The 22656-nt window shown below is 35.3% G+C and overlaps 1 protein-coding gene across 1 annotated transcript in view; it reads right to left on the bottom strand.

Annotated features, from left to right (window-relative positions):
* The window catches only part of mgat4b (alpha-1,3-mannosyl-glycoprotein 4-beta-N-acetylglucosaminyltransferase B), a 146648-nt gene that overhangs the window by 9882 nt on the left and 114110 nt on the right, over window positions 1-22656 (bottom strand). The window contains exons 9-10 of the mRNA XM_016237254.1: window positions 3919-4049; window positions 1945-2052 (exon numbers count right to left, since the gene is read on the bottom strand). Coding sequence (XP_016092740.1) covers window positions 1945-2052; window positions 3919-4049 — 239 coding nt within the window. The remainder of the gene's footprint in view (window positions 1-1944; window positions 2053-3918; window positions 4050-22656) is intronic.

Here is a 22656-nt window from a genome sequence, read left to right as displayed (position 1 = left end):
AATCATAACTCCATGTATGGTCTAAAAATCAATTAATCTCTTCTTTTTTTTTTTTTTTTTGCCATGAAACAACAATTGCTAGTAAATTTATTTGACATCTTTGCTGGAATGTAACATGAAGACTGAAGAACTACATTAGTTAAATTGAACTAAAACTTAAAAATATTTCTACAGCATTTATTGATCTTAGTTAATGGTCACTTCTACATTTATATCTACACTGTGAACTAACATGTTCACATTAACTAATGTTAACAAATGATACTTTATTGTAAAGTGTTACCTTATCTATCCACACGGCAAAACAAAACCTGAGCCGTTTTAGTGTGGGCGGGAAGGCAAAACAAAAGAAAAATGAATTCTCAAATTTATCAGTATGAATGCTTCAACTTACACAAAAGTATTAATTAGTACATATTTTAACTATCCACTAAAGAAATGCCTAAATGGTGTCAGTTTAGCAGTTTAAATACCAATTGCAAACCCAGGCCTCCATTTTTAAGCAGACTTGAGTGTGGTGTGTGTGTGCACACCGAAACAGCTTTCACACCAACCAAACAAACTGAAATCTAACGTCAAACAGACTTCAGACCAAAACCCATAGTGCCAAAACACACCAAAGGATGATAAACATGAAGAAAACAAATGACTAGAGACAAAGAATAACAGACAGGTATTATGATAAACGCAGGGGTAAGAATGCAGTGAGCAGGGCCCTCAGGAACCGGACCATCAGATGTATTCACCAGCCGACAACAAAAATCAATACCACACAGAACGGGCGGGTCATACGAGCACTCGTCACCACGGTAATTCTTCATTTGGAAAGAATAAAGACGGAGCAGGGACACATGCTGATTGATTAGGATATGAGCTCTTATCAGCTGCCTTCTGGATACTGTGATTTGCAATTTGGACAATATGAAGAGAAATGAACACAGTCCTGAGGCAGACTACTCTGCTGGAGGGTTACAAATGTATAAAAAAATCCCACACACACACACACACACACACACACACACACACACGTCTGGTCAGCCATCCCCTTGTGGGGACTCTCCATAGGCGTAATGGTTTTTCTACTGTACAGACCCTATATTCTATTGCCCTACACCAACCCTACCCCTAAACCTACCCCTCAGGGTACTTTGTGCATTTTTAGATTTTCAAAAAATCTCTTCTGCTCACCAAGCCTGCATTTATTTGATGCAAAATACAGCAAAAGCAGTAATGTGAAATATTTTTACTATTTAAAATAACTGCTTTCTATTTGAATATATTTTAAAGTATAATTTATTCCTGTGATTTTAAAGATTAATTTTCAGCATCATTACTTCAGTCTTCAGTCTCACATGATCCTTCAGAAATCATTCTAATATTTGCTGCTCAAAAAACATTTATTATTATTAATATTTAAAACAGTTGAGTTAATTTTTTTTCAGGACTCTTTGATGAATAGAAAGATACAAAGATCAGCATTTATCTGAAATAAAAAGCCTTTGTAACATTATACACTATACCATTCAAAAGCTTGGAGTCAGTATATATATATTTTTTGGGGAAATAAATTCTAGAAATGAAAAAGAAAGGATGCTTTAAACTGATCAAAAGTGATGATAAAGACATTTATAATTTTACAAAAGATTTATATTTCAGACAAATGGTGTGCTTCTGATCTTTCTATACATCAAAGAAATCGGCTTTGAAATCACAGGAATAAATTACATTTTAAAATATATTCAAATAGAAAGCAGTTATTTTAAAAATTAAAAATATTTCACATTACTGCTTTTGCTGTATTTTGCATCAAATAAATGCAGGCTTGGTGAGCAGAAGAGACTTTTTTAAAAAACATAAAAAAATCTTACTGTTCAAAAATTTTTGACTGGTAGTGTATAAATATAAAAAACACCTCACACATAAATAAATTTGGTAAAAGATCACCTTGAGTTTCTGGATCTTTCCAGCGAGGGAAGAGTGTGTTCCAACGTGCTGGAAGAGAGACGGTTTAAAGCGGATGCGTAGGTTTGCTTTCTGCCTGTCACAATGTTTCTGTGGGACACAAAGAACATTTATATACATTATAAAACTATGTACACTTTAAACAGAAGTCTCAGATCAGAAACAAATTATCCATTGATCAATCTGGCCACATAGCACTTAGAGACATATTAGAAACTGACATATTAGAAACTGGAGATGCATTAACATCTTACAATTCTTATTAAATCACAGTCAACAGGCTTTTCCCCTGTTGTATACGGTCTAATCTCTGTGGGGCGTATGAATTATGTTCTGATACCTTTAGACTGCAGAGCTGGTGTAAGTAGAGTTGCAAAGGGGTGAAAAATTTCCGGTAAATTTCCGTAAACTTTCCAAAAATCCCTGGAATTTTGCATATTTTTCTTGTTCCTCACTCCTCACCGTAGGTACACCGTAACAGTATGTGTGATGATCAATGTTTACTTTTTGAAGCGTGAAAGTTTTAGTGTAATGGACTTTCAATGGAGAGGCAGAAATCTCTCGGGTTTCATTAAAATATCTTTATTTGTGTTTCAAGATGAAGAAAAGCCTTATGAGTTTGGAGCATGATGGTAAGTAAATGATTTGAATTATCTCTGTGGGGCGTATGAATTATGTTCTGATACCTTTAGACTGCAGAGCTGGTGTAAGTAGAGTTGCAAAGGGGTGAAAAATTTCCGGTAAATTTCCGTAAACTTTCCAAAAATCCCTGGAATTTTGCAAATTGTTCTTGTTCCTCACTCCTCACCGTAGGTACACCGTAACAGTATGTGTGATGATCAATGTTTACTTTTTGAAGTGTGAAAGTTTTAGTGTAATGGACTTTCAATGGAGAGGCAGAAATCTCTCGGGTTTCATTAAAATATCTTTATTTGTGTTTCAAGATGAAGAAAAGCCTTATGAGTTTGGAGCATGATGGTAAGTAAATGATTTGAATTAAAAAAAAAATTTTTTTGGGTGAACTATCCATTTAACAACAGTTTTTTAATTCTGTTTGATTTGCACTATTTGTATTTAATGTAAATTGTGTTGTTGGATAATACTGCTGTCTGAAAAAGAGGATGACAACCATATGTTGCAGCATATGGTGTTAACATGGCCTTAATCAACCAGGTTTGATTTCAAAATGCTAAGTCCATTTCTGGAAGAAAAAGAGTTTCTTAAAGTGTTGTTAACTTGCACCATATTTAAGATGATTAATTCACATACTTGCCTCATCCCTCAAGGTCATGATACAACAAGGTAGTCATTAGAAAGATATTTTATTGCTGATATTCCTATATGTTTGCTATTGGAACATCACAGTCAAAAATTTGGGTAACACTTTATTTTAAGGTGTCCTTGTTACACATGTTACATGTACTTACTATTATAATAACAATTAATTATGCTTAATTACATGCAAGCCAAACCCTAATCCTAACCTTGACCATATAGTAAGTACATGTAGTTAATTAATGTTACTCAGTACTTAAATGTATAATTACACCATAACAAAGACACCTTAAAATAAAGTGTAACCAAATTTCCAACAAACCTAATAAAACATGAGATAAAGTGACAAAAAACAAGAGACATGACTTATTCTTATAGACTTCACTTCCTGAAATGATGGTGATGCAATTGCGATTCTTTTTTATATATTTTTTATTTAGGGCATGATTTGTTTGTTGAGATAGCTATGATGGTTGCAATAAAAATATGCATATCAAGGAGAAACATCTACACCAACACATAGCTATGACTTGCATCGGCTAATAATTATTCAAATCTTTACGCATATGTGAAGGAGAGAGACAAAAATAATGATTCATATAATGAACGAGCAATAAATAAAATAATAAGAATAAGAATAAGAAGAATAACTATAGAAAAAGAGAGATGTATAATTCTTACCGCATCTTTTTCTGGATTGCACACCTTCACCCACATGATGTGGTCCAACAGCCAATCAATGGGCTTGTCTTTGTAGAACATTAGCATAAACTCCACGATCAACGGCAAGTCTAATGACTTGAACATTTTACCTGAAACGAGCAAAGCAGATTCATGACTATCAACCAAACGAGACTAATAACGTCAGCTGAAACACGTTCACCCCTGAGGGAGGATTTGTGGGCACTCTGGACTGAAGGGAAAAATCAAAACTCACATGGATTTACACTTTCAACAAAGATTTAAACAAGGAACTCGAGGGAGGAATGATGAAGGGCAAAAAAACATTTAATGAAATCAAAAGGAAAGGGCGCTCTGTGAGTAATTACATTTTCATATTAACGATTCAAGGCTCTTCTACTAAGGTGGTGCAGCAAATATTCTACATAAATTATAAAATTTTTCTTAAAACATGAGATTAATTCAATTCATAAAATGAAATTAGATCAGATTCAGGAAGAAGGATGTTGTTTTTTCTATAGCAGCATTTTTATTGGCCTCTAATTAAATTTTTCAAAACTGTTTAGGTCACAGAGGAACTGATGTGGTCATTTCTGCTGCTTAGGGCGAACACACAGCCAGTAAATCAGCTCGTTTTTGGTAATCTATAATAGAAGAGACATCTGTTTTTATACATTATGAATCACTGTCCAACATCAGCCACACAGACAGTATCTCGCACAGAAACATCCTGCCTCTCCAGATGTCAAAACACATCAGCTCTGATCTGACGGCCTCCACTGATCCATTTCATCCCCCAGATCAGTTTTTACTGTCTTTTCATGGGCATGAAAATGTGGTTTTGTTCCATACAGCATACAGCCATACTACTCTGTGTCTGTAGTAGTGTGCCAAAACCAGCGGCATACAGAGAACAGAGTTCACTATAGTTACTGTATCCCACATTCATTGTTCTTGACTTGACCTGACCTGACAAATGTTAAAGGTGAGGTGTGTAATTTTTGTTTTAAATATTTAAATACTTTCTCAGTATTGCAATTGCAGTCTTATATGCAGAAACATATACAGTAAATAAGCCATTCGTAGCCTGATGTCCCTGACAAGTATAGACACTTGTTTTTCTAAGGCCAAAACATACATATACAGTATCTCACAGAAGTGAGTACACCCTCTCACATTTTTGTAAATATTTTATTATATCTTTTCATGTGACAACACTGAAGAAATGACACTTTGCTACAATGTAAAGTAGTGAGTGTACAGCTTGTATAACAGTGTAAATTTGCTGTCCCCTCAAAATAACTCAACACACAGTCATTAATGTCTAAACCGCTGGCCACAAAAGTGAGTACACCCCTAAGTGAAAATATCCAAACTGGGCTCAATTAGCCATTTTCTCTCCCCATTGTCATGTGACTCGTTAGTGTTACAAGATGTTACAAGGTGTAACAAGGTCTCAGGTGTGAATTGCAGTGCGTCTAACTGCAAGAGCTGGGGGTCTCACCTACTAAACAGCAAAAGAAGAGACTAACTAATCACTATGCTCTGAATGCCAATTAAAAAATTAATCAAGTAAAAAAATGTTCAGTGTCCAATGCAAAGTGGTGCAATTTGGAATTTAAAAATTTTGCCCAAAGTTGGCAGGTCTGAAAATGGATTGCGGTACAACAATTACTTTAATATTAATTGTTTTTTTTAACATTGGAATTAAAAAACACTTTTTGTATTTTTTGTATCCTTTGTCATGTGTGCAGGAAAGGGACACTTTTCATTTATGGGGCAAAGACGTAAAAGGGTTTAAGCATAAAACAATACTGCTTTAAATTGTTTTTCAAATAAAACAAAAAAATTAAAAAGTTTTCTGTTTAATGTAATTGTATTTTTGTTTTTGTTTTTCTGAGCAAAAATTAAATATACATTTTCCCCTGATTTACAGAAGACACCCACTAAAATGTCATTCAGCGTAACAATCTTGTCAGGCATATTTGCAACAAAAATCGATTTATGACATATTAAAAAACTAATTACTTTCACCCCAAATACTAATGAGTTATTTTAAATTTTTTAAAAAAATGTGCCACTATCCTAGGTTTTGCCCGTTTGTCAGTAAGAATTTTTTTACTCATTTAAAACCCAATAAAATCTAATATGCTCACTTATTCTTTTATATATTTTAATATGCACAGGTCAGAATAAGCATGTTGTTTGAATTTTTACATAAATATATAGTTCAGTCATGAAACTCTAGATGGCGACTCTAGATGGGTTGTTAATGTAACCAATGATATTCAGAGAGTTAAATGACTTGGCACATGCTGATTGGTTCATGCTGCATATGCAGCCAATGAGCTTACTGCCTGCTTATATGGCTGGCTAGCATTCACTTGAGATTCCTACAGCGCACTTTCAGAGTTTCTCTGAAACTAAACCGCTAAGATAAGTAAATGGTCTTCACTATGATTTCAGTGCATTGTTGTGTTAGTGTTGTGTTATTGTATTGTGTCAGATTTACATTTTTAAACTAGAAAACATAAACGTTGTAAAACTACGTGCAGGTTATTCGCGTGAGGAGTAATTACTAAGCATGTATTGTTCATATAACAGCAGTAGCATTAGCAGCAGCAGCAAGCAGTTTTCCTAGTTCATGTATGTGAGAATACAACGTCAAGCGTCGTGGATTTAGAACAGTAAAGTGAATTGGGGATTACCTTATTTGCCCGAAATCGCCAATGTTTTTAATATCTTCTGTGGGCGTTCATTTACCTCACTAGTGGGGTCGGTTTGCAGTTGGCGTTTCACAGTTGTTCACGGTTTTAAGTCAAGGTGAACCCGTATAACTGTATTTCATAAACATCATACTGTCAACAGACTTTCCTATCCATAACAACTTATTGAGCAGCAGAAAATAATATACCTGCTTATATGTGTACTCGTGCCGCATTGCAATGCACTCAGAAGAGGGAGTGCTCATTCTTAAAGGGGCCACATCTCTATTTCACTCGTTACCTCGGTTCAGCGATAGTGAAGAGTTTATTATAAAAGTCACGTTTAGTGATAGTTTAAAGATAATTAATCATGAATTCGTTTAAATATAAAGATACTACTACTAATAAATCATTTCCAATCAGTAGCCCATGTACAATGTAGCTAATAGTAGGACACTCTTAAACTGGAATTTACTATTTGTGTGTTCATTTGGGCTTTTAGTACTTTCATGGAGTGTAGCAGCAGTATCATAGAATGCGTTATTAGCAAATTGTTAATAGCAGTATGCATAGCAAATCAAGTTAAATTATTACTGTTGTTTATAGCAGCGGCAGCAGAAAGTATCTGGTTGCATGAAATTTCAGTGATAATGCATGGCTGGGCTACAGCAATTCTAGTACTTTCATGGAGTGTAGCAGCAGTATCATAGAATGCGTTATTAGCAAATTGTTAATAGCAGTATGCATAGCAAATCAAGTTAAATTATTACTGTTGTTTATAGCAGCGGCAGCAGAAAGTATCTGGTTGCATGAAATTTCAGTGATAATGCATGGCTGGGCTACAGCAATTCTAGTACTTTCATGGAGTGTAGCAGCAGTATCATAGAATGCGTTATTAGCAAATTGTTAATAGCAGTATGCATAGCAAATCAAGTTAAATTATTACTGTTGTTTATAGCAGCGGCAGCAGAAAGTATCTGGTTGCATGAAATTTCAGTGATAATGCATGGCTGGGCTACAGCAATTCTAGTACTTTCATGGAGTGTAGCAGCAGTATCCATAGAATTTCAGATTGCGTTATTAGCTAATTATAGCAGTATGCATAGCAAATCAAATTATGCGTTTAGTTGTGGCAGCAGTATGGTAGACCGTAGTTTACATTTATTTATTTTGCAGATGCTTTTATCCAAAGCGACTTACAATTGCTGAAGTTTCAGTGACTATAAATGGATGCGTTTCATTTATTTAAAAGGGGCTTAGCAATTCTAAGTACCTTTGTGCAGCTGTAGCAGCAGTATGCATAGTTATTCAGATCGCATGTAGCGAATTTAATAGCAGCAGCATGCATGGCAAATTCATATGCAATGTTAAAAATAATATTAGCAGCAGGAAGTCAAATTATTGTTGCTAATATAGCAGCGGCAGCAAAAAGTATTTTAGTTGCTTGAAATTTCAGTGATAACGCATGGGGTAAGTAACTCTTTAAAGTGAAATAGGCATTTTATTTCTTTTCTTATTTAACAGGGCTTACAGTAGATTTTGTGAACTCTTCAAAGCGAAATAGGCACTGTTTGATTGCGTTTGCTTGTTAATAAAGACGCTAATAGCAATTCTAAGTACTTTTGTGCAGCTGTAGCAGCAGTATGCATAGCTATCCAGATCGCTAGTTTAGTGAATTTTAATAGCAGCACGCATGGCAAAATTCAGATGCAATGTTAGAAATATTAGCAGCAGTCTGCATGGCAATCCAATTATCATTGCTAACATAGCAGCGGCAGCAGAAAGTACATTTAGTTGCATGTAATTTCAGTGATAAGATAACACTTGGATGGTAGGGAACTTTTTAGGTGAAATAGGCATTTTATTACTTTACTATTAAATTCAACAAGATTTAATTTACAAAATAAGCATTAATTGGTTGTGTTTGTTTATTTAAAACGGGGCAGTAGCACTTCTAAGTATTTTTGTGCAGCAGTATGCATAGCTATTCAGATCGCAATGTTAAAAAATGTTATAGCATGCATAGCAAATTCAGATGCAAGGTTAGAAATAATATTAGCAGCATCATGCATAACAAGTCATATTATTGTTGCTAATATAGCAGCGGCAGCAGAAAGCGCTTTAGTTGCATGAAATTTTAGTGATAACTCATGGAGGGTAATTGCTTATTCAACAGGGCTTACAGCAGGTTTCGTGCAGCAGCAGTAGATTATGCTTTGCAATTTCTGCTTAAATATTACAACCGCAACAGCTCGCACAATAAATTCCTACTACAACATTGTGAATATCATTAACAGCAACAGCATGTACTTCAACTCTGTATTGAAATGTTAGTGAATATTATCAATAGCAGCAGTAGCAGAAGTTTTGTTGCGTTGGTATTGTCGCACTGCATACATCGCGGACAGCTTTACCTATCGTATCGGGTCTATTGACTGTCATGTTGTGCCGCTCGCATCTGGCGTAGACACCATGTTAGAGTAAAATAGGCATTCGCCTAGCTACTCATATGCCTAATTAATGGAGCTCTCTGCAGTATAGTCTCTTGTGCAGTAGCAGCAGCTTGCATAAGCATTCATTCGTCGAGATTTTTCTCAGCAGCAGCATGCACAGCATTTCTATGTTGCAAATTTAAATTTGAACAATTAATATAAAAGCAGACAACTGCATTTAAATTAAGTCACAGTAGTGTCTTGCTTAAGACCATCTTGGAACGAGCCATGCATTTAGCAATGATGTGTTCATACAATGCAAACATTATTGTTCTTAATATGCAATATAACTATTTTAAATTATCAAAATAAATGAGCAGCTGCTTTTGAGGCAGAATTAGTCCTGGGCATATGACACCACAACTACAGTGTGTACAGTGATTTATTCTTTCGCCAAATATTTTGTTAGCTTATTAATAAGTTAAAGGTAAGTAATTACATTGCAGTAATGTTAATGAACGTAAAAAAAAAAAAATGAATAAAATAAATATATATATATATATATATATATATATATATACAACTCTTGAATGACAAATTTAAAACTATTTGCTCAGGCCGCCGGAGCCTGAGTCAGGTGGTTGCTGGGGGTTACTTCATCTATCAGCCTACAGTGTGATTCCTGTTTGTTAATGATACACATAGTGTGCGTTTCTACCTAGGTAAGTTTGAGTTACTGGCTCAGACACACATAGTTATTTAGGTCATTAGTTAAATAAACCTAAGGGTACAGCACCCAGGTTCACATTGTTAAGTCACTAGTTAATTTATCTGGGCTCCATTAGCCCAGAAACACTTTTAACTCAGATCACTACTGGTCAACCGATCAGGTACACACAGCAATAGTTCACTAGCGTTAAGCCATTCGGCAAAGCCGGCCCAGGCTCACATAGATACCAAACATACGATCTCACGGCTCTCCGAAGCAGCAGCAGTACATGTGTCTTGGCAATAGATCTGCTTGTTTTGGGGGGTTTTATCTTTTATGTTCCTTCTGCCTTATAGGAATGATTTTAAGTAGATTATTGTATAGCAGCAGCATACATATTTAATTGTTTTGTTTTCTTCTTCCAGCTTTGTTGGGGGGTTATCTTATATGCTATTTGTGCAGCAGTATGTCTTAAATACTCATGCCACCGTATCGCCATATGCATTGGCAGTAGCAAGTTCCTGTACTTGCTTGCAGCAGCAGCAATAAGCTACAACTACAGCAATAACCAACAGCAGCAGCAATTCAGCAGCAGCAGCAGCGTAGTAGATCTATTCCGCCAAGACCAAATACATTAACATTGTCATATCCATCACCATGCTAAAATCACTGAATGACAATGGAACATTATTTCAATCAAATTTTGACATTTTATTCTTCAAAAACTTATTTGAAACCTTAAATGTAGACACTTTACTTGCATTTAATGTGCTTTCTATGGACATAAAATCACTTTTGTCCATTTCTTTTGATGCGGACATCTTAACTTCTTTGACACACATATATATATATATATATATATATGCTGTAGTCCTAACAATGTAAGTTTGAGATGCTGTTTGCAAATGTTTGCTTGAACTATGGTTTCGGGAATTGTTGAACTATGTTGGTAAATTGCGACTATACTTGGCTAATGATGCTTTTGGGAAACATACCCCAGGTTGACACAGCAACACACTCAGCCAATGGCATAAGATTAGGGCGGGGCTATTTGTTTTTCAGGCCAATGGAACATGGGAGGTGCGTTTAGGGAAACCTACATGAAAACAGTTCTTTTTACAGTTCTGTTTATTTAGGAGATTCTATTTAAAAACTGTTTATTCTAACTAACTAGAACTAGAAGCCACTGAATGAAAAGTATGACCATGTAGCATAGAATTCACAACGTTTTATTATAATAATTTTCTCATTAGAATGTTATATACATGACATTCCCAATCATAGTTATTAATGTTGTGCACTGCTGTTTGAGTTTATCACTGGTAAACTGAAGCGCTCTTTTAACTTAACCAAACGCATTCTATATGAGATAAATCAGATATACATTAAATAAACACAATATTACAACGTACAATTGCACAAAAGGCTGCAAACAAACAGCGCGCATCTGAAGTGTCTCTGAAGGAAATAATGCATTATTTATCGGCTTTAAGATATCGGCCAAATTTTCTTATTGGGCCGATACCGATAACAGAAAAAATTTGCATTTATCGGCCGATACCGATATGGTGGCCGATATATCGTGCATCCCTAAAAAAAAGTTTGAAACATTTATAGTTACAAGCTGTTTCATATACTACAGTATTTGTAAAATAGCAGCTAATACACAATATTCTGTACATTATGTGTATAAACAGAGATGATAGTCCATTCTGAACACACTGACACAATGATTTAAGATCAATAATTAATAATAATAAATATTTTAACAAATAAATGTATACACTTCAATAAACTCTTTATAGATCTTTTACGGCACAGAGAGATTAAGCAGCCCTGCATGCGCCTTTGCTTTTAGACCTAATAACTTCAGCTTTCCATTTGTGAAAAACTTTGGCAGCTATTCAAGGTTGTTTGTGTGTAATAATGTTCTCTGCATCGAGAGCATGTGCTGCTTCACCTTCACGTCATCCCTGAGAAGCGTGGCGACTGCTCTCTCACACACACACACACACACACACACACTTCTGAAAGGCTAAATCTACAGGGAAACAGCCTCATCTGAAATTGTCAAATCAGTATTCACCTCCACATTTATTCAGAGACAGATTAACCAGCCCTCAGTCTATTTATTTGTCTTTCTTTCTTTCTGAAATAAATGAGTACATTATTATAGATGTGAGTTATCTTTAACTTACTTAAAGAACATTTTCTTTTCCTCTGATGTTAATGAAATTCTGCATGTAATTCTTCTTATCACTGTCATTTTTAGACAACACGAAATTAAAACTGATCATATTACATTCTTAATACATGTTTCTGATCTTTTTACTGCACGAAAATTGCACGGAAACACTTTATATCAGGGAACAGTATTCACTTTTAACTAGTTGTTTATTAGCATATTACTAGCATTTTGACTGTTTATTAGTACTTATAAAGCACATATTAATGCCTTATTCTGTGTGACCATATTCTGGATCCCTTAACCCTACACATACCTAAACTTAACAACCTTATTAACTACTAAGCAGCAGCAAATTAGGAGTTTATTGAGGGAAAACTCTTAATGAATTAATAGTCAATATGTGTTCCCTAATCTAAAGCGTTAGCAAAATAAATAATGTAATAACTATATTTTTAATAAACTTTGTTGTCGCTGAAGTCACAAACCGGCTTACTTGAATATATTCCATATTACGAATGTAAAATGGGATGTGAACAGCATTTCAATTTGACTTCAGAAGTGAAATGTGTGAAGGGGTTCAGGTTTAGCTAGTCTATGGTCTGGTTTGCCCCTGCTGGAAGCTAAATGAACTACACCTTATATGGACAAAAAGTATTTCCACTGACATTCATTCAAAAGTAGCCATGTTATTAGTCTAAATGAAATTAACAGTTGGAGCCACTCAAACAAACAGCAATGTATGACAGAACCCCAGTTTTACACTTTAGGATGTGTTCAGGTTTAGCTAGTCTATGGTCTGGTTTGCCCCTGCTGGAAGCTAAATGAACTACACCTTATATGGACAAAAAGTATTTCCACTGACATTCATTCAAAAGTAGCCATGTTATTAGTCTAAATGAAATTAACAGTTGGAGCCACTCAAACAAACAGCAATGTATGACAGAACCCCAGTTTTACACTTTAAACCAAACCTACCACTGGCTTACGGCTTACACTCATATTTAAGTTCAACGTGTAAAGTATGAAAGACTACACTCCTCACCGTTAGTGTTGTGGTTAAAACTCTTGGCTTACACAAGGGAGACTTTATGAGTAATATAAAAATATGAATGACCCAGGAATTTCTACACTTTCTATATCAGGAATCTATATCTCTCTATGCCAGAGACACGTCTGAAGGTAATCTGAAATACACACAAACAAGCTATAATATTTTATGATTTAAAAAAAAAAAGAAATCTCTTAAGCTCTACTGTTTTATTTATATAAAATATATTTTCTATTTGAATATATTTTAAAGCTGCAGTCCGTAAGTTTTGCCTCTTTGTCGCCATCTCGGTTTCAAAACCTGGAATTGCAGCTGTGTGAGGAATTATCTTTCTTGCGCGAGTTGTGCTCGGGCGCGGCTCCAGCGCGGATGAATGTAATGTTCTGAAGAGTATGTGTGGCAGTCAGTCACCGCACCGGTGTGGATATTACTGTACTTCGCAATCACAGATTCTAGCCTACGTCTTGGAATATATGACCCAAATAAGAATTTTCACTGTATATTGTCATCTGAACAAGTAACAAGTATGCCACGTTTGTTCTGACCAACTGAGGAAAAAAGCATTACCATAAATCTCGCTACCAATGGTGATTTAATCTAAAGATCGGTTAGCTCATATCACATCAAACCGTTCAAATTATTATTATTGTTATACTTTATTCTCAAATTAGTAATGTTAACAACATCAGCATTGCGTGACTATGAGTATAGTGTGTATTAGCATGTGGATTTCAATTTCTGCACAGTCTAATGTCTAATTGTCATACTCTTCGAATTTCATATTAAGAAATACTTTTAACCTAAAAAGCAAATTATGCTCCCTTCGAACTGGCTGTCTTTATAATACAAATCTTGTGTAATCCCAGGCTATCTGTAATCAGAAGCACATTTAAACTGGAATATAATTTAGTTTCATTCACATGTGTTTCATAAACATATAGTCCTTTCTGGATTACAAAATCCGCCATCAAAATGATACATTTAATTATTCCAGCTGCTATGAGAAAAGGCTATAAACGATCCGCCAGCTGCAGGATCCTCACATGCAATATAGCCTACTAGCCGGGACAACTTCTTTATGTTTACAGACGAGATGCATGCTCGAATTTCCCGCGAAAACCTACCCCTACCACTCAAATTAGAAAACATTATTATAAGCTAAACGATGTGAATCGGGCTAAAGTAAGGCGATAGTTTTGAACACTGGCTGGTTATGTACTTGCTCAAATATTGATTTTGGATAAATTTTAACCAAAAAAAGTTACAGACTGCATTTACTGATTATTATCAATGTTGTAAAAAGTTTTTGCTGCTTAATATTTATTGGTACTTTTTTTTTCAGGATTCTTTGATGAATACAAAATAAAAAAAACAGCATTTATTTTAAATTTATTATTTTTTGTAAAACTGTAAATGTATTAACTGTCACTTTTGATCAATTTAATGTATCCTTGCTGAATACATTTTTTTTTTTAAATCGTACATACCTCAAACCTTTGAAGGGTATTGTATCATGATTTTCACAAAACTATTAAGCAGCAAAAACTGCTTTCAACATTGATTATAAGAATCAGTATTAATAACTGAGTAGCAAATCAGCATTAGAATATGATGGATGATGAAAATTTTGCTTTGCCACAGGAATAAATGACGTTAAATGAACAAACACAAAAAATGTAATTGTAATAATATTTCACAATGTTACCGTTTTACCGTATTTTGCCACTCAGGCAATGTGCACTTCCTTTAAGCTGCACTGGCAGAAAAGTTTCTGCCAGAAACATGAATGTAACAGCAATGTAAAGAGTGTACATATGTTTACACTGATGTGTGTGCATGTGTGAACGGCTCAGTGATGGCTGCCTTCCCACTACCACTCCAATTAGCAGCTTGTGCGGACAGTGAGGCGTGATCCTGTCTGCTGCAGAAGAGACAGAATCTGCTATCTGCAACGCTGACTGACAGCAGGAAAAGAGAGATTCATCCAACCCCCCTATGCTATGTAACATTTGGTTGCTAAACTATTATTCATTATGTAAACAAGGCGTTGACCATCTTACAGTAATAGGCTGTATATACTCGATCATAGAAATAACGTGGCGGCTAGATTGACCTGCTTTTCGACCTGGCGGCTGACCACGGTGTAAAACATCATTCTAATAGGCTTCATCACACAGTGACTGCTTTTGAACTTTAAAGGCAGTTTTGTAGTTTCTTTTGCAAAGCGAGTGACATACTCCATAATGTCAGCTTGCACCTCGTTAAAACAACAATAACAACATATGTCCAGTAATGTTCTCACTGACATGCCCTCAAATCGGAAACTCTGGGCTTAAAGAAATGTCAGTTTTCCATCTGTAATAATGACATTGTGGTGACGTTCTTGTGCGTTCAACTCGTAAATACAATCTTTTCGACATGACTTGAATGCACCATAGTTACAACCCAGAATATGCCAACAATCAGAACCATAACACCCTAGAAAACTAGCTATGCTCAAAAAATCACCTACAGCAGCAACTACTCAAAGCACCCTAGTAAACTCATAGTAGCGATTTCCCATTTTACCCATAAATCCCAGCATTATGGTGGTGAGCTTAGTATGGGCAAGAGCTCTTCACAACTACTTGCAACTGAAAAAGTGTGTGTGTGTGTGTGTGTGATATGGTCAGAGAGCAGCATCACTCACCGCTTCAGTGCTGCTTTGGGACCTATTAGAGTAAAAGCATTTATTGAAGTTAATTTATAAATATACTATTATTCATTGCTCGTTCATGATGTATTAATTAATACTAACACAGAAGAAACAGGAAAACACAGATTATCCGATTTACTCAACCACATTATTTGTGATCTATACAATATTATTATTTTTCTTTTAAACTTGATTTCTTGGTTTTTATGATTAATGTAATTCTCTATATGCGATCTGATAGATTAAATTATGCAGAGTGAATGTGAACCAATCAAGTACTTGAAAATTATTTTAATGTTGACAACCTGAAACTATAACTGAAAGCATGCTTTGAATGGGGCTTAAATTATAAGTAAAATTAAGTATTATTTTATCTGTTTTTTTTTTAAAGATGGGAAAAGTGTTTTATATTTCAATATGTTGGGATTTAGAACGGTTTCAATGACACTATATTCCATTGTGGTGAACAGAGGAGCTTTTGATTAGGGAGAAGACGATCTCGTTGTTTAACTCAAGGAGCATTTAATACTTAGCACTTAGCATGTTTGTTAGCTAGTTAGTACAATCTTACAATTCTGTGTTGTAAAAAAACATACATGAAATTTAACAAATCAATTGTTTCAGGCAACCAAATAAAATTGTGTGTGTGTGAGACAGAAATTAGCCGACTTAAGAAAGGTGCTAATACTCAGAACCGACTGGGTCATATGCCCTGGTGTTCAGTGTGAAATGCATCATGGGGATTTATCTTTGCTTTGGCACGTAAAAATGTTTCTTCTCTGCTCTTAGGGCATATTACTCTCAACCTAATGTGGCTTGGCAGCCTTCTTGCTTAGATTATTACAAAATAAATCAGAACTCTTGGTCAGGGCGGGCAGGCCTGAGATGACAAAAACAGTTCACACTTGTTTAACATGGTTTAGATGTTTTGTTGCTGGTTCAAGATGCCCAACCAGCTCTTAACCAACATGGTCTACAAGCAAGAAACCAGGACCACTAGCAGATAGTCCAAAGTTTCTCCATCTAGACCAGCTTGGACCAGCTAGAAGCCAGCAGGGCTGGTTATTTTGACTTGTTTGCCCATGAGCTCAAACCAGATCAAAAGCAAATGGATCCCAGCAGAACCCACACAAACAGACTTGTGTTTGTCTCTTGGCCACAAAGACGAGGCTGATGTCAGAACGGTTTGTTTACATTTAGTCAGCTAACAATGAACAGTTTTTTTTGCAGTAAGACCTTGTGATGGAGTAAAAATACCCATTGAATATGTATTTGAGTACTTGTCAAACCCAGACAACATCAGTCAATAAGGCAACATGAATGATTAGTTGCTTTAGGTATCATAAACATTTTACAGCATTTATTGAAGTTAATTTATAAATATACTATTATTCATTGCTCGTTCATGATGTATTAATTAATACTAACACAGAAGAAACAGGAAAACACAGATTATCCGATTTACTCAACCACATTATTTGTGATCTATACAATATTATTATTTTTCTTTTAAACTTGATTTCTTGGTTTTTATGATTAATGTAATTCTCTATATGCGATCTGATAGATTAAATTATGCAGAGTGAATGTGAACCAATCAAGTACTTGAAAATTATTTTAATGTTGACAACCTGAAACTATAACTGAAAGCATGCTTTGAATGGGGCTTAAATTATAAGTAAAATTAAGTATTATTTTATCTGTTTTTTTTTTAAAGATGGGAAAAGTGTTTTATATTTCAATATGTTGGGATTTAGAACGGTTTCAATGACACTATATTCCATTGTGGTGAACAGAGGAGCTTTTGATTAGGGAGAAGATGATCTCATTGTTTAACTCAAGGAGCATTTAATACTTAGCACTTAGCATGTTTGTTAGCTAGTTAGTACAATCTTACAATTCTTAGAAAACTAGCTATGCTCAAAAAAATCACCTACAGCAGCAACTACTCAAAGCACCCTAGTAAACTCATAGTAGCGATTTCCCATTTTACCCATAAATCCCAGCATTATGGTGGTGAGCTTAGTATGGGCAAGAGCTCTTCACAACTACTTGCAACTGAAAAAGTGTGTGTGTGTGTGTGTGTGATATGGTCAGAGAGCAGCATCACTCACCGCTTCAGTGCTGCTTTGGGACCTATTAGAGTAAAAGAGCAGAGAAAGACTCTAGAGAAATATGTGTGTGTGTGTGTGTGTGAGACAGAAATTAGCCGACTTAAGAAAGGTGCTAATACTCAGAACCGACTGGGTCATATGCCCTGGTGTTCAGTGTGAAATGCATCATGGGGATTTATCTTTGCTTTGGCACGTAAAAATGTTTCTTCTCTGCTCTTAGGGCATATTACTCTCAACCTAATGTGGCTTGGCAGCCTTCTTGCTTAGATTATTACAAAATAAATCAGAACTCTTGGTCAGGGCGGGCAGGCCTGAGATGACAAAAACAGTTCACACTTGTTTAACATGGTTTAGATGTTTTGTTGCTGGTTCAACATGCCCAACCAGCTCTTAACCAACATGGTCTACAAGCAAGAAACCAGGACCACTAGCAGATAGTCCAAAGTTTCTCCATCTAGACCAGCTTGGACCAGCTAGAAGCCAGCAGGGCTGGTTATTTTGACTTGTTTGCCCATGAGCTCAAACCAGATCAAAAGCAAATGGATCCCAGCAGAACCCACACAAACAGACTTGTGTTTGTCTCTTGGCCACAAAGACGAGGCTGATGTCAGAACGGTTTGTTTACATTTAGTCAGCTAACAATGAACAGTTTTTTTTGCAGTAAGACCTTGTGATGGAGTAAAAATACCCATTGAATATGTATTTGAGTACTTGTCAAACCCAGACAACATCAGTCAATAAGGCAACATGAATGATTAGTTGCTTTAGGTATCATAAACATTTTACAGCATTTATTGAAGTTAATTTATAAATATACTATTATTCATTGCTCGTTCATGATGTATTAATTAATACTAACACAGAAGAAACAGGAAAACACAGATTATCCGATTTACTCAACCACATTATTTGTGATCTATACAATATTATTATTTTTCTTTTAAACTTGATTTCTTGGTTTTTATGATTAATGTAATTCTCTATATGCGATCTGATAGATTAAATTATGCAGAGTGAATGTGAACCAATCAAGTACTTGAAAATTATTTTAATGTTGACAACCTGAAACTATAACTGAAAGCATGCTTTGAATGGGGCTTAAATTATAAGTAAAATTAAGTATTATTTTATCTGTTTTTTTTTTAAAGATGGGAAAAGTGTTTTATATTTCAATATGTTGGGATTTAGAACGGTTTCAATGACACTATATTCCATTGTGGTGAACAGAGGAGCTTTTGATTAGGGAGAAGATGATCTCATTGTTTAACTCAAGGAGCATTTAATACTTAGCACTTAGCATGTTTGTTAGCTAGTTAGTACAATCTTACAATTCTGTGTTGTAAAAAAACATACATGAAATTTAACAAATCAATTGTTTCAGGCAACCAAATAAAATTATTTGTAGACTATTTAATTAGATTACTTAAAGGGGTCATATGATGCTGCTAAAAAGAACATTGTGTATTTGGTGTAATGAAATGTGTTTATGCGGTTTAAGGTTAAATAAAACACATTATTTTCCACATACTCTACATTATTGTTTCTCCTCTATGCCCCGCCTTTCTGAAACGCGTCGATTTTTACAAAGCTCATCGGTCTGAAAAGCGAGGTGTGCTCTGATTGGCCAGCTATCCAGTGCGTTGTGATTGTCTGAATACCTCAAGCGTGTGACGGAAATGTTACGCCCCTCACCATACTGTGAGAATGCCCTGTCCGGCCGGAGCCATGAGACAAAAACATGAAAACCCATTACAAACGAGGCATTCGTTGCATCCAGTGGGGACATAATTACTGATTACAATGACTTATACTGTATTTTTACACGTTGCGTATCGCGCTGCGTAAACATGTCTGCATTTGTGATCGGAGAAATGACAAACAACAAGCGCTACTCTACACTGCTCAAAACTCGAGTTTGAATCATCAGTTGCAAATCCTTTAAATATGAAAACGTACTTACAGGCTGTGAGTCAGAACAGCCGGCATTGTAGTCTACTCTCCCAGGATCAGGAAACAGTCCTCCATAAAATGCACTGCACACTGTTCTGGAACAGTGTTGTAAATACAACTTAACCACTGATTTCTAGTCGTGTCTACAGCATACTACAGCGAGAATCAAAGTTACGCCTTCTTTCTTTGCGTGAATTATTTGGGCGGCGTTATGCAAATCTTCCCACATAATGACGTAGACATGTGGGGGCGTGTTAGAACGAGCCGTTTTAGGAGGGCGTGGACGAGTCTTAACTTTTATAAAGAATATCGTTTTGGATTTGAGACTTTAGTCTTTGCAACTTTAGGGATCTTATCTATTCACGTACAGCTTGTAACACCCCAAAGAGAAAGGAAAAATTTTAATCGCATCATATGACCCCTTTAAAAAGAACTTTATTCCATGATGCTGAAAATAGCGTGATCAAATTCTGTTTGTTCAACTTCATTGATTCACATGGAACTGATGTATCTGAATAAATCACGCACATTAAACATTGTAAAAAATTATTTTCGAAGTTAGAAACAAAACTACAGTTTTACAAGAAATACTATTTCAGTCTTTCTATTTCAAAACTTCACATTTAATTCAATGTGTTGCTTCTTTGTAATTATCTGTAATATTCACTAGAATTTCTGAGAGAAAATAGTTTCAAAGGAAATCCTACACCAATTTTTTTTTCAGTGACCTTTATATATAGGGTATATGCATAAGAAACATATGCATGCAAGTTTGCTCTTTGTAAGATGTATGACAGAGTTTAATATACAAATTCTGAATAAAATCCACAAAATGTAAATGCCTGTGAAGATCGGTTGCTAAGTGCTGGGGTTTTTCTATGCAGTGCTGTAGACCCTTTTAGAGCCTTGAGGTCATGCCATCCTCGCATTGGCTGATTTAAACAATCACTTCCTGTCTCATACAGGTGTTGTTCAGATATAATAGAGTTCATGCCATCTTAATTTTCTCTACTAACTTGCCGACTCATTGGCCCAGCAGTGAATAACCACTTCTCTGAACTGAGAGCTCTCAAAATCAATCCTTTGCCCCATGCCATCCCTTGAGGCCCTCAGCCAGTTTTCACAGCACTGAGAGACAGCACTGATCACCATCATCAACATAATTAGCCTTCATATCAAACACAGATCATAAGAGAGCAATTATTGTGGCTGCCATTTCAAAATGAGCTTCACAGGTTTGATTTGGAGAGGGGAGAGTTTCAGACTCCGATTTCTCTAATTGAACCCCAACTGACTTTCAAGACTTATTCAGAGTTTAGCCAAGTTAAGCTTATGGATGAACTAGATAAAGCATTGCAAAATGTATCAAAAGAACAATTAAAGAAATAAAAACACTTTCATCTAAAATAATTAAAATTTTGTAATTATTTGCTCCTGTTGTGCAAACCCTGTGTAACTTTCTTTCTTCTGCAGAACACACAACACTAGTTAATGTTTTTGTGAGTGAATTATTCACATCAGTTTTATAAACGGGATCAGCTCATGTCCATTTTGATCATGAGGAATGCACTGTCACTTTAATTCAGTGAAAAAATAAACAAAATATAAAGAGTGCACCAAAATAGTGGCAACACTGCTGCTTCTGTTCTGCTACACAATCCTCACATTTCCTAACATGGGCTGCTTACACTCTGTGAAATGGGAATAAGTCAAGCAAAATGCTAAATCCTTTTAAAGGAATATTCCAATTTTATTACAAGTTACGTTCAACTACTTTTGTGGCATAATTAAAATGATTTTGACTTATCTCTAGTTTTCATTAAAAAAAAAAGAAGAAGAAAAAAAAGTTAAGATTAGACACTTACAATGGAAGTTTTCTGAAGATTTAAACAAAAACTAAAAACGATATATGAAGCTCAATTTATAAATGCACCCACATTCATTACTCTGTCAAAATATATTGTATGTATTATTTGAGCTGTAAACACAGTCGCTTTTTACTAATTTTATAGTTACGGTTTCTTGGCAACAAAGCCGTAAAACTGTATTTCACACGGAAATGCATAAAAATGGCACAAACAATATTGCTTTTATTACAACTGAAAACATGCTATCAACACAGTGAGAATTTTCATTTTTACAGACTGGCCCTATTCACTTACACTGTAAGTGCATCACTGAAACCCAGATTATTGGCCTTTTTTTAAGAAAATGACAATTCAATGTTAAAGTTTGTTGTAATCAATATTGTGCCAAAAAAGCTGCCAATTAAGCTGAACATGCATTGAACTCACATGAATCTCCTGTTCTGTTATTTTGACAAATCAATCCCTATATCCGAATGTTTCTCCTAGGCCGAAAACAGCATGTGAATTAAGTGGTATGTCCAAAAATTACAGTATTGGTAAAACAGTAGATGAGAAGTAGCAAGATAACCTACTACTGTACATCCGGTGAGATTCTGAAGCACAGACGGACACTTCACTATCCTTTACTTTAGGATCTACTTGGACGGTATGTGATTTTGAATGCAGTTAATGTTATGGGATTTGGGAGATCTGATCTGACTCTTAAGACTCTACTGTCTTGATCTGATAGTAGAAGACAAAGTATTGGTCAATTTATGTGTAAGGTGTTTTTGGATAAACCGATATACTCGAAATACGGTGAAAACGGTCTCATTTAAAAACGAATGCTGCAATAAATTCAGTATTTTCTCTGACCTATTTGTGCAGTCTGATTCTACGACTGACAGGTTTGGGTCTGGCTCTTTGTGTCACCATGACTCTTGGAAATTGCTCAGGTGGAAACTAATGTGAACTTTATGAGGTGACAAAGAGACAAAATCACTTTCTCGTCCAAAGATGAAGCTCTGAAAATATTTCTTTCATTAGTGA

The sequence above is a fragment of the Sinocyclocheilus grahami genome, unplaced genomic scaffold (assembly GCF_001515645.1).
Source record: "Sinocyclocheilus grahami isolate Dianchi unplaced genomic scaffold, SAMN03320097.WGS_v1.1 scaffold509.1, whole genome shotgun sequence".
NCBI lineage: Eukaryota > Metazoa > Chordata > Actinopteri > Cypriniformes > Cyprinidae > Sinocyclocheilus > Sinocyclocheilus grahami.
The sequence above is the reverse complement of the archived record's forward strand: the minus strand, read 5'-3'. Positions and strand labels throughout refer to the sequence as shown.